The sequence below is a fragment of the Etheostoma cragini genome, chromosome 15 (assembly GCF_013103735.1).
Source record: "Etheostoma cragini isolate CJK2018 chromosome 15, CSU_Ecrag_1.0, whole genome shotgun sequence".
NCBI lineage: Eukaryota > Metazoa > Chordata > Actinopteri > Perciformes > Percidae > Etheostoma > Etheostoma cragini.
The window spans coordinates 24,260,953-24,274,203 of NC_048421.1; the positions used below are offsets into that span (position 1 = coordinate 24,260,953).

At 43.6% G+C, this 13,251-nt stretch overlaps 2 protein-coding genes and 1 long non-coding RNA gene across 5 annotated transcripts in view; 2 read left to right on the forward strand and 1 right to left on the reverse strand.

Moving 5' to 3' along the window:
* rpain (RPA interacting protein) overlaps positions 1-1,946 on the forward strand; it is a 4,799-nt gene extending 2,853 nt beyond the window's left edge. For both annotated transcript variants that reach the window (XM_034895134.1, XM_034895135.1), the window contains exons 6-7: positions 291-431; positions 1,758-1,946. In XM_034895134.1, coding sequence (XP_034751025.1) covers positions 291-431; positions 1,758-1,787 — 171 coding nt within the window. In that variant the 3' untranslated portion in view covers positions 1,788-1,946. The remainder of the gene's footprint in view (positions 1-290; positions 432-1,757) is intronic.
* The window catches only part of LOC117958635, a 24,107-nt gene extending 13,248 nt beyond the window's left edge, over positions 1-10,859 (reverse strand). The window contains exons 1-2 of one of the 2 annotated variants that reach the window (XR_004659765.1): positions 10,849-10,859; positions 4,243-4,248 (exon numbers count right to left, since the gene is read on the reverse strand). This is a non-coding gene — a long non-coding RNA (uncharacterized LOC117958635). Of the gene's footprint in view, positions 1-4,242; positions 4,249-5,813; positions 5,824-8,689; positions 8,701-10,848 lie in introns of those variants that run through there. The other variant, XR_004659766.1, reaches the window with a different exon arrangement.
* Positions 2,804-13,251, forward strand: part of LOC117958627 (26S proteasome non-ATPase regulatory subunit 11A) — a 15,683-nt gene continuing 5,235 nt past the window's right edge. The window contains exons 1-5 of the mRNA XM_034895127.1: positions 2,804-3,034; positions 3,694-3,795; positions 4,691-4,887; positions 5,866-5,923; positions 12,386-12,580. Of these exons, the coding sequence (XP_034751018.1) occupies positions 2,944-3,034; positions 3,694-3,795; positions 4,691-4,887; positions 5,866-5,923; positions 12,386-12,580 (643 nt within the window). The 5' untranslated portion in view covers positions 2,804-2,943. The remainder of the gene's footprint in view (positions 3,035-3,693; positions 3,796-4,690; positions 4,888-5,865; positions 5,924-12,385; positions 12,581-13,251) is intronic.

Consider the following 13,251-nt stretch of genomic DNA (forward strand, 5'->3'; position numbering starts at 1 on the left):
ACTTTTAATGACATCTCCAACAGGTTAAGAGGCTAAAAACATGTTTATAACTTCCCCTGTTTAAGCCTGTTGGGTGCTAACTCTAACAGGAGGATGACTCGGTGTAGGCAGCAGTGATTGGTTAGTTTCTCTCTACTGACAGACCTGATTGGTTAGTGTCCCTCGACTGACAAACCTTCACATGTGTATACAACAGAGCTTGGAATGGTGTTGGGAATGCTCCTTTTTAAGTGAATGAATAAGTAAGGTAGCCACTCAAACTGCTGCAACATTGTACACCTTGTCTTCAGAAACCGAACATCACGCCTGACGTCCTGCGGCATCTTCTGGAGTCCACGGTATCCGAGCACATGGAGGACTGTTTCCACAACCCGGTGTTCTCTGTAGCTCCAAACACAGACGGCTCTCTCAACCTGATCGTAAGCTGCAAGGTAGGGCTCTGCCAAGTCATCTGGAAAGTAGTGTCAGGAAGTCCATAGCCAAGAAAATATAGAGGATATAGATATAGAGGGTTTTATAGACGTCACGTTCTGGGCAGTAACCCGGATGCTCGGCCATATAAGAGATACTCTGTGTGAACAAATGAACGGAGTACAGTGGAGTATTGTGCACTTTGGATACTGTGAGTGAATGTAGCCATGTCTAAACAGCAGAAAATCATCCAATATGCAAAGGAATATAGGGACCAACTTGGACCACAAGAAAAGCGATATTTAGAGATATTAGTTTATTAGCGGTGCAAATTCCTACGAGTCGGCTCTCGTCTTTTATCCATGACGACCCGGTGATTCTTCCTTCTGGTTCGTCTCCCGATATAGTCAACTAACTGCTTTTCTCGCTGAGTCCATACACCGCTGCAGACCTACAAAGTCTGCAAACCTACAAATCCTACAAAGGTTTAGAGGCCTAGAACCAGACGGTGTGTGGGTGGGTGAGGCAGACTCGGTACTAAGTCATTAACGACCGTTGTGTCCTGAAGGCCAGAGGAATGCAATAACTTCTTTAATCAACCTAACCTTAACTCATCTTTGCTACACCGATGTTTTTCCCCGGTCCGACCTCTTGTTACAACCTAAAACACGGAAATAAAACCCATTTTCCTTGACAACGTTCGGGATCTACTTCAGCTTTGCTGTGATGCGGCGTACCTCCAGTACAGCGACCCCCCCCCCACTATGGCCATGCCAAGACCCGCCCTCCAATATCATTCGCACACCACTATTGGCCAGGCGTCCATGCTTACATGGACAGGTCCCATCCCCTGACCAATCCCCTAATCTTAACCACTCGAGGTGAAATGCCTAACCCCAACCAATCGTGCTGCTTCGTAGGGCGGGACTTGGCGGGGCCATAATGGGATTTTTAATTCTGTGTGCGCCCGTGAGGGGAAGATAATTTGGTTAAATATTTCCGGGTCAGTTAATTTCACCTACCAATCTTATGAGAGGCCCAAAGCTCGAACTAGCGTTCCTAGCCAATCAGAAGCAGGCCGGGTCCTGGCAACACAGTGTGATTGAGATCATACGTCAACATAGAGAAGAGCAGAAGACAAAAGTGTTAAACTTCGCCTGTCTGATTTTCAACATGCGACTTACATGTACTCTTATGGCATTGCACCACAGTTCAACTCTTCTCCCCCCCCCCCCCCCCCCCCCCTAAAAAGTTCAGGCTCAGGATTCTTTTTTTAACTTTAACCCCTGTGAATGTGATTGATGGATTATTTGCCATCACAGGTTGTTTTTCCCCCTTCTTTTCAGGTTTGTGACTACCTGTCCATTGTCCTATGAAAGCAGATGCTGCTTTGATTTTATTTCTTTAATGTTTGATTTTGAGTTTTGTGCTCTCTAAGTTATTTTGAAATAAAGACTTCAATGATGAATGCAGTGATGTTATTCATTGTACTGTATGGTACCCCCCTCTAACTACCATTTCATACCATTTGTCGTAATGAAGTCATGATGAATTTATGCATGCATCACTTTACTATGACAAAGTATAACTGAAACAAGAAATCAAGTGACTTAAATGAAACCTGACTGCTGGACCATTTCAGAAGTTGCTGAAACTTACCACGACGCTGCCCAGAACAACTAGCCCTTTGGTGGAGGCTAACGGGAGACCGCTACTGTGGATCAGACCTTTTTTAACTGTCTATGGGAGCATGCACAAGACTGATCGGGCTGGCAGAGGTCGTGTACCATGTTTAGCACCACATTTTTCATCCCATCCCGGAATCCTATGAGGAGTAGCCAGACCCTCTCCTAGGGCGCTGTGGAGGAGGGTCTGGGAAAGCGAGACTACAACTAATGTGACTAATTCAACCTCCCAGCCCCTAAAGGCAAAGCTCCCATTACAATGCACAATACAGATGACAATGATTTGAACAAAACATGAATTTATACTTTCAAAATGTATTTGTGATCTATTTATCAGGTGCAACCATGTCCCTGTAATTATTTGGGATTATCTGGCCTGACACAAATACTAATTTTCTGCAGAACTACAAAATCAGCTCTGTTGATAATGCACCTATACATTGGTCTTAAGCCACTTTGGCTTAATTTAATACTTTATGTAAAGTTCATATATCTGCATATGAAAGCCTAGTAATAGTATAAAATGCAATGATTCAAAAACTCATCAATAAACACAAGGAATGTTTCAAACAATCAAGAAACCCCTGCACATTTCAGACTGATCGAATCAATTAGATACAAAATTTTGATCCCTCTGAATAATAACCTATACACGCTGGATCATCTACCATCATTAATAACCTGACATTCACTAATCTAATTTCTTTTTTGGCAGGGCCCGTCCTTGTAGGCATATAGTACTCGGCATCCCCGCTAGGGGGCGGCGTTGGTCCGGTTATGTGAACCACCGGACCGGATAACAACTAGCTGAGGCAGGCAGAGCGGAGCGGAGGCAGGCTGACGAAAGATGGCAGCCGCGGCAGTGGCTGAGTTTCAGAGAGCACAGTCTCTCCTTGGAACAGACCGGAATGCCTCTATCGATATCTTACATTCAATAGGTAAATATGATTGCCACAATACGGCACTAGAAAGAAAATAGTCATACGCTCAGACACCGAAGCTATACACCTTTCCATCACACCTGAAGCATTTGAGATAGCCGGCTAGCAGCTAAGCTAAGTTAAGATAGCTTGCCCAGTGCCGGCCGTCTCTTTTTTTTCTCGGTACACAGTGAGTAAGCAGCAGTGGGCTAGCCGGCTAGCAACGTACCGGCTAACTTATCACACAAGCTAACCTTATCTGCCGCGGCGTGTTCATTTGACAGTACCTTGTGTGTCTGCTGGTTAGTGAGGGCTAGCATGCAGCCAGCGGAGCTAGCAGCTATTCCTCGTCTTGTCAGACGTCAGGCCGACTTCGAAATTAATGTGAAACAGACTCCGTTAACGCCACCTACTTTGTCAGAGACTCTAGTGAATGTGTTATGTTGCGTTTTAGAGCATATTAATGCAGCTAGCCAGCTAGCTGTCATTATTGCTTCATTTGACATCTCCGATATTTCGGGTCTGCTCGACATTCACCCCAACCTGTCCATGATATAAAGTGACTTAAAACCAGTCTCTAGTTACAGTAGCAAAGGAGTGTAAAATCTGCATTTTTTTGTATATCTCGGTGATTGACATTAATACGGATAACATTACATCGTGTGTGTGTGTTGTAGTGAAGCGGGACATCCAGGAGAGTGATGAGGAGGCCGTGCGTGTTAAAGAGCAGAGCATCCTGGAGCTGGGTGGACTGCTGGCCAAGACGGGACAGGCTGCAGGTAATGCATCAGAACATGTTGCATTTCTAATAAATTCTAATACTGTATACTGTATTGATCCCCAATGGGGTAATTACAATTTAAACTCTGTTTTTGTTTGTATTACTACACACAGCCCTGAAATACACACACACACACACACACACACACACACACACACACACACACACACTCTAAGGATTATTATTATTGTTAGTATTGTTATGGATGCACAAATGGAGAGATCAGAGTGTGTGGGCTGCCAGTGCTGGACCAGCACCCTGAGCATTAGGGGGGGTACGGTGCCTTACTCGAGAGCACCTTCCTGGGCCCAGGAGGTGAACTGGCATCTCTCCAGCTACCAATCCACAGTCCGTACTTTGGTCCGTATGGGGACTTGACCCGGGGACCCTCCGGTTCCTAACCCCCTTACAGACTGAGCTACTACCACCCCTGATTTGTGTACACACATAGCTGTGTCACTACAGTTTTTGATGCCTTTTAATTAAAAAACAAATGAAAAAACACTGGCACACATCCTGAAATGTTTATTTCTGCCACACATGTGGACCAGTGGAGGGGCTGCAATTCTTTGCAGTAGAACCGAAAGAAAGTACATCATTCAACAGTTTAAGTGGCATCATGAAGTTCTGTCCAAAATCACTCCCTATTTACAAAGTGAATATATCAGTACCCCTAACCTTTCCCTAAATAACTAGAGCGGTCTGTAATGTTCTTTTACTCAAATATAAAAGTGGCCTTAATTAAAGTCTTTTATGTTTCAGTTGGGTAAGAATTCAGTTCTATTCAGAGTGTTTTGCAATTATTTCTTATCCACCAGCCATTCAGAGCTGTCTTCCATTTATACAACCTTGTGTACAAGACTTCTTTCTTTTCCTCCCGACCCTCTTTTCAGAGCTAGGAGGCCTGCTGAAATATGTACGCCCCTTCCTCAACTCCATCTCCAAGGCCAAGGCAGCCCGGCTGGTCCGCTCCCTTCTGGACATGTTCCTGGATATGGAAGCTGCAACAGGTCAGGAGGTGGAGCTCTGCCTGGAGTGCATAGAGTGGGCCAAGGATGAGAAGAGAACCTTCCTCAGGCAGGCACTAGAGGTGAGACTTGGTGCTGACCCAGGGGTCTTTTCACATTTCTTTGGGCAAGTAAGTGGCCTGTGAGGGTGGGTCTGTCACTCCCAGATGTGTCGCGCTTGCTCAGATTTAAACGGTTTACGGCACATGGTGTGTATACTAAAATTTGTGTCCATGACATAATAAACTTTTGTCATTACAAATGACAAAAGATGGAAATCATTTCAAAAAAGCTGTAGCTATCTATGATTGTTTGATTGCTAACGTTAGCTCATAACGCCATTTAACTAACAGTCTTTGCTGTGTTTGATGCTAATTTAGAGCCAGCAGTGAACCAACTTTACGTTTTAATGTGTTGACATTGCAGTCTCTCATGAGTGTCTTGTAGGTTACTTGGATACGTAGAGAGAGAAACATTGTGCTTTCTGACCACGGGGGGAAATCTGTAGCAGGAGAAGTTAACCCTCTAATCAAGATTTTCATGTTGTAAGCCACTTCCGACCGGACCAATCCCAGTTGTTGTGGTCTGCGTTGCGGCAATGTGTAGTTTCATTTTTTGAGAAGTGCTTGTCAGGCTAAAGCGTACGGACGGATCTCCACTTGCCTACGTTACGTAGCCACGGCGGCTCTTAAACGCAAGAGAATAAATTGGCCTTTTAGATTCGACTAGGGATGTAACGATTACCAGTGTAATGGTTAACCGCAGTAGAATTGTTGACAGTAACACTTATCCTTTTCATTTAAAATGTCCTTATTATCGCAGTGGATTACCACGGCGGGGAAACCCTGTGTTTAATTCTTCCCAGCTTCATCCGAGGCTCCTGAAGTAGGCGCACAGCGCTCAGACAGGAGAAGGAGACAGAACGTAGCAGCGGACAACTCACTTGTTTTCTTTTCTTTCTCGTTTTCTGACTTGTTGAAGTGATGTAGCCTAGAACATAAGTTAAAACTATTCTGTAGCTTACTGGGCCCTAAAATGGTGTTTTTCTTGTCTCTCCTCAGGCTCGCCTCATCTCACTGTATTTCGACACAAAATGCTACCAGGAGGCACTACAACTGGGTACGTGTTGTATCTCTAGGAATGGTTATTCATTTCCTTGCTAATTACAGAATGTTTAAAGGACAAAGAAAACCTTGTGTATTGTTAAAAAAAGATGGAGAATGTTAGCCTAATATGTCTGTAGTGGCAAATTGTCTTCCGATCGAATAAACCAAACTAAAAACTCAATGTTCAACAGCCACTGAGGAACCAAAGGAGTGAATCTTGTAGACTTCACCTGGTGGCTAAGGCTGCTTTGTACCTTCAAAACAAAAGCACTAAAACTAACCCATTTAAAATAATTATGATGAACAAATTTATCTAGCTGCATGAAGGATAACTGAAATTAAATAAATCAAATAATTAACTATTACATATACAACAAAATAATGAATAGCTCCAACATTCCGGCCCCTGATTGTGAAAAGTGTAAACTCACAATTACCTTTCTTTATTTTAATAAAGTGAGCCATACTCTCTAACCATACTCTAACTTCCCTATATCAGTTATGTTTTCCTTCATCAGATTGTTGTAAGAGAAACAGACAGAAAGAAGACCGGATAGAGTGAGAGAAAGAATAGATGTCCATGACGCTACACTGTGGCCTCCAGTAGCAGGCAGATCTTCATTATAGGTCCCTCCATAACACTGGTCTTAGTTTGTAGGCACACAGACCGAACCAATCCCTGAGAGTCAGACTTGGTACTTAAAACTCGGCCCATCATCCAGGATCCTCTTGGAGCTGTAGCATCAGGGATGATGACAATATCCCCTGGAGAGAAGCTTCTTCTTGCCTTAGTCCATTTTTGTCTTTCGTGCATCACAAGTAAGTACTCATGTGTCCATCTTTTCCAAAAGATCTCTGCAATATGCTGTACTTCCTTCCATCTTCTTCTTATGTACAAGTCACTTTTGTCAAAGAGTCCTGGTGGAAGAATTGGGTTTTGCTTTCAGCAGAATTATATGATTTGGCGTGAGGGCCTCAAAGTCATTGGGGTCATCAGAAACCTTTGTGATGGGTCTGTCGTTCAGTATTGCCTCCACATCGCAAAACAGTGTCTGCAGGCCTTCATCATCTAATACTTGCTGTCCAAGAACAGAGGTAAGTATGCTTCTCACTGAGCGAATCAGGCGCTCCCGAATGCCACCTCGATGTGATGCTGCTGGCGTGTTAAAACGCCACTTAATTCCATCTTGAATTAAGGCACTCTGTATTTTCGCATTATTTAAAGCAGCAAGACTTTGCTTCAACTCTCTGTTTGCGCAGACGGAATTCGTGCCATTATCAGACTCAGTTATTGACACAGGACCTCTTCTACAAATGAATCTCCGCACAGCATTGATGCAGAAGTCAGTGTCAAGGGAGTGTGCCACTTCCAGATGTACGGCAAGAATAGCCAGACAGGTGAAAAGTACTCCGTACCTTTTGGAAGACTTCTGCCTTATTTAACTACTAGAGGGCCAAAATACTCAACTCCTACGCGCGTGAAAGGAGCCTTGTCCGGCATAACTCTCTAAGTCTTAAGGTAAGTCTGCCATCTTTTGCTCTCCAAGTTTTCCTCTGTAACGTTTACACACAATGCATTCTGTAAAAGTCTTCCTTGCAGCAGAGTTGGCAGTAACTATCCAAAATCTTTGTTGAAGTCTGTTCAACATTTGGTTTCTACTAGCGTGTCCTACTTGTTGATGGATATGGTGTAAAATCAGCTGGGAAACATGCAGGTCCTTTGAAAGGATAACAGGATGCTTGCTTTCTACTGATACCTGGTCAGTGTTGCCATTAGGCCACCAAAGAAAGCGCAGGAGGTTCTTATGTTTATCAAGCACTCTTACCTGATGAAACATGGCACTGATGTCAGCCATAACTGCAACAGGTTCTTTCCTAAATCGAATAAGGACCCCAATAAGAGAGTTTGTGAGATCTGGGCCCTGTAAAAGTTGGCAGTTCAGTGACGTTCCTTTATATGTGGCTCCACAGTCAAACCCAACTCTTAGCTTTCCTTTGGTGGGGTGATGTACTCCGTGATGGGGAATGTACCACCCTCGTCCATCATCTTGTTCCAACTGATCAGTGGGTATTATTTCAGCATTGCCTTGAGCCAACATATCATTTATAAATGAGGTGTATTCATCCTTATACTTGACATTTCTTCCAAATGTCCTCTTCAGGCCTTGAAGCCTCTGCTCTGCAACACAGCAATTGTTTGGTAGGACGGCGTCTTTAGCTCGGAGAGGTAAATCAATGAAATAATGTCCATCAATAAGTTCTGTTCTGTTCTACTCGCAGTTTGCATGAACTTGATTTCCTCTTTTGACATTTCCAACTTCTCCTCAGATGTTCTTTCACTGTGATTGAATTGCTTGATGAGCATGTCTTCCAGATGTTCCACAGAAATCCGGTTGGTTGTAACAACAGAGCAGCCAGTCTTGACTCTCAGTTCAGCCTTGAAACTGGCATTGTGTTTTGAGTTAGGCCGTTGGACAACTCCATAAAATCATCTGTGTCCATACCAGAAACTTCCAAACCAGTCAGAACAGTGGTTCTCACAATCTTCTTTTGACCCATTGTTGTTAATACAATGTTAGCTGGTTTGCCTCCCAAACCCAGTCTCTTTGCCAAACTGACAGTACAGAATGTACCTGAACTCCCTGGATCCAAAAATGCATATGTATGCATCACTTTATTCCTCTTCTGGCCTTTAACCTGAACTGCAACAATGGAGAAAACGGTATTATCCTCATCACCGGCCCCTATGTGACCACATGTCTGTGACGGTCCAGGTGACTCCCTTAGTGGAGGGCTCACGGCTTTGGTTTCTTTAAAAGACTTGCTTGTATCCTTTTCATCAATATGAAGGACTGATGGATGCTTCTGGTGACACACACTACAATCCAAATGACAGTCTTTGCTTATGTGACCAGGCTTTAGGCAACCAAAACAAATTCCATTTTCCTTTTATGAAACTTATCTTGTCCCGTTGAATCATCATCTTGAAGCGTGAGCATTTATCCAGTGAATGACTGTTTTGCTGACAAAATAAACAGCATCTACGGTGGCTTTCAGTAGAAGAAGACATGATCTTATTGTACTTGTAGACTTCATTTCTTTCTTTTACTGCAGTGACGCTGGTGGCAAAGGTGCTACCCTGGCACCTTAGCTTAGGTCCCCTAGCATCAGAAGCTTTGGTCTAGGTAGTAGGTTGTGAATCCTGAATATTTCCGAATAGTGGGTCAGAGGCAATTTTAACTTGTTTTTCCACAAAGGTCACAAGGTCATCAAACATAGCTCTGCATCCACTTTGCTCCTGTAGATCATATGCAACATTTTTCCTTTAACTTATAAGGAAATTTCTTTACAATGTTTCGGAGGTTAGATGGCATGTTCAATTCATTCATGTAGCTGATTTGCTGTGTTAAATTGGAGCAACCTCAAAGAAACAGAAAAAATGATTGCAGTGCGTTAACATCCACCGCTTTAATGGGAGGCCATTGAAGGATTTTGTCCATGTAGGCACAAGAGACTTTGTGCTCATTCCCAAAATGTTCAGCAAGAAGGGCTTTAGCTCGTTGGTATCCCTGACCAGAAGGTAAATGCTGACAACTCTTTACAAGGTCTCTTGGCTGACCCCTAGTGTACTGCTCCAGGTAGTGCAAACAGTCTTTAAAGTTCCACACCATTTTCAAAAGTGCGAACCCAGGATTGAAACTCAAGAGGGTCACCATCAAACACAGGAATGTTTCTGCCCGGCAGAGAAGTTGCCAAATTTTGCTGCAATGTCGTTGCATGATATTTATGATGTCATTCTGGCTGTTATTGTTGCTTGCTTGGTTCACATCCGGTCCATGTTCTTTACGTTGAGCATCATAAACCAGCTGTGTCATTTGTGCTGGGGTATTTCCTATTACTGGTCGGGTGTGAGTTCATTCCCACAGACACTTTAGAACCAGACTTTGAGTTTGTTTCCAGCACATGAAGTTTTGCACTAGCTGCAGCCAGTTTTGTTTCCAGCTTTAACATTTCCTTTTCTCTTCTTAGCTCCTCCTCTTTGGCTTCCAATGAATGTTTCTTTTTTTAATGCAGCCATGTGCTCCTCCAGTGCTGCCTTACTAGCTTCCGGTTTAATTCTTGCAGATGAGGTGGACGATAATCTGGATAACTGAGTGTGGCCTGGAACGAATGTCTGTCACACATGACATGTTTGAAGCACTGTCCTCAGGATAAGTACCATCAGAACCCACACTTTGATTATCAGGGTGTTCAACATCATTGTCCTTTAATTCCATATATGGGTGGCCAGCTTCAGCACATCAGCTCTTTACCTCTTCAGTAAAGTCATAAAACATAGTTCTTTTCTCGTGAAAATCTTTATTTTGTCTTTCAACCTCATCCACTGGTAAATTAAAATTTAAGATGGAGTCATGCATGTCATTTGCTTCTTCGTGACATTTGATGAATCTAGCCAGCTTTGATTGCACACATTTCACATCGTCAGGGGATTCCATCAAATCACGCACTTGTTTCATGTACTTCTTGGCTTGTTTGCACTTTAAAGACCTCTTTTCTTGACACATTTTCACATAAAATGTCAAGCCTTTTACTGTGAGCTTGACGCCCCGCTTTCCAGAGCGTGCAGACGCTGTTCCATTCATGGCACCCAACGCAGTGTCGAACATTATCTCCTTAACTTAGACCTTTAAGGCTCGTTTAACGCCCACACTTTATTTGCAGTTTTTCAGAAAATACAGGGAAACGTCCTTCACTTCATGATTTGCCTCCATTCGCAGCTGAGATTTTATGAATGCTCGCAGTTCTAGTGAGGATTGCGCAATCTGACTGTGCGCGTCATCCAAACTACAAATTTCCTTTCTTCAAAGTCCCAATGTCCATCAATATGCAGCGAAACAATGACTCAAGTACTCCAATAGTAAAGCCGTTTTCCAATACAGCATCCTGAGTTAATCTTTTCACATACCGATGCTGTTGCGTACGTGGCTCTGATCTGTGGCTCTCGTTGTCCGTAGGCCGCTGACTCTCCATGCGCATCCATTCACAGAAAACTCCAATAGTTGTCTTCCTCGTGAGCGATCCAAAACTTCCACAAAATCCATCAACAAAATCCACTTCAAGAGTGGGTTTTTTACTTGTGTAGTGGCGAATCGTCTTCCGATTGAATAAAACAAACTAAAAAGTCAATGTTCAACAGCCACTGAGGCACCAAAGGAGTGAATCGTACACAGAGAGAAACATTTCGTTGTCCAGGCAGAGATGGCGTTCTGTGAGGTTTATTTGTCCAATTTCTTGGTACACAAACATTTCACGTAAAGGATCAATGGCGTCTCTAGGCTCTGTAACTCTCTGTCTCTGTCTCTGGTAAAAAACCATCAGTCCTCCCCCGGTGTCTCCCTCCCACATACCTGTTCACCTCTATTTGTAGACTACACCTGGTGGCTAAGGCTGCCTGGTACCTCCAAAACAAAAGCACTAAAACTAACCCAAATAAAATACTTTAATTTATGTAGCTGCATGAAGGAAAACTGAAATTAAATAAATCAAATAATTACTTACAAACTATTACATACATAACAAAATAATGAATAGCTCCAACATTGTCATTTCAAACTCCCATTTGACAGGTTATTTCTTATATTTAAATTTTCTCCGCCCTCCTACGTACTTCCGCTCAATTTTCATTTTACTCCGTCTGGATTTGTGGTATATTCGCAGGTTTTCTCCAACCAAAATCTATACCGGTCCAATCAGAACTGAGGGTGTGGCTGAGAACGATGACGCTGAGGGTGTGCCCTAGTTAGTGTTGTAGTTTTGTAGTGGTGGAGGAGAAAGATGTGAGTGAAGCCATTGGGTCCGTTGTGGCAACGCTGCTGAGTATCCAGAAGTTATAGCCCGAGGAGGAACCGTCTTTGCTGAGTTCTGTTGGGGCCCAGGATTTTGTGGCCCCCCCCCACGCGGCTTGAAAAGTTTGATTTTCCAGCTCGATCAGTTGGTGGTAAAGGAGTTGGCTAAGGCTAACGCGAGCGATGCTAAGCTGACGTCAGGACCAATGTTAGCGATTGGTTACACCAGATCCAGAGTAGCTCTGGGCAGATCCAATAGTTTGACATCTACAGAGTACCCGCCTTCAAGGAAGTTAACACTTGTTAATGGAGAGTGGCCAGACTCTCTGGACTAATTAAATGGACCAGAGTCTGGTAGGACCAGGCTAACGTTTTCCACCCATTTGGACCAAAAACGAACATGAACATCCAGGGTTCAAATTCAACTTATTGTCCACCAGCCAAATGGCTTGTAAATGTTCAAATTTTACCAGCCACTCAATATGTTACCATTTGGTTTTGTTGGCTGTTGAGTGAATCAAATCAACCAGAGGATGTTTTTCCAGCATTTGGCTGGTTGATGGTGCTAGTTTTGAACCCTGGCAAACATCACATTGACTCTAAACTTCCTTCCTTCCTTCCATCTCCAGGCACCCAGTTGCTGCATGAGCTGAAGAAGATGGACGACAAGGCCCTGCTGGTGGAGGTCCAGCTGCTGGAGAGTAAGACGTACCACGGGCTCAGCAACCTGGCCAAGGCCCGCGCCGCCCTCACCTCTGCCAGGACCACCGCCAACGCCATCTACTGTCCACCTAAACTACAAGCAGCTCTAGACATGCAGTCAGGTACAAAGCAGGAAAAACATTGGGCCAAATCATTGGTGTGAGGTATGGGTTTCTTAAAGCCATATGGAATCCCTTTTCATTTTTTTCAAATTCTGATTTACTTTTAGCCCTTTCGGACGTGCTTTTCTTTTTGCTTCATGTTAATATTTGCCATAGGCCCCAGGCCAAGCTAAAATAGGCAAATTTTCTGCATTAGCATACCTAAAAGCTTACTGGATGCTCACCTTTAACAATGTTGAGGACAGAGGTTGTTAAGTTTTGTTAACAACAACGAAGATTGTCTTGCCACGGATCTCTTGCAGCACTTTTTGCATGTGCTGGTCTACGACCCGCAGCAGGTGGGTCTCCCAGAGGCTGTTGGCGTTTTCTGGAAGCAGGCCTTCCAGCAGCCTCCCTGCTTGAAATGTTTAACAAAAAACGGACGTGTCCACTTCATTCTGTCAAGCGGTACGTCAGCTTCAGCACACATTGCAACATGATCTGCCCCAAAGTCACGCCTCTCATCTGTTGATGTTGTCGTGGCCTCAGCTTTGTTCTCGAGATGATCTTTTGATTTCAAATGGTTGTCACATGTCTCTGCGGGTCCAGTCACTTACAGTTGTGTTCGAAATAATAGCAGTGCCTTTAGAAAAATTAGTAAATGTCAAAATTCTTCAAAGAAATTGTACTTT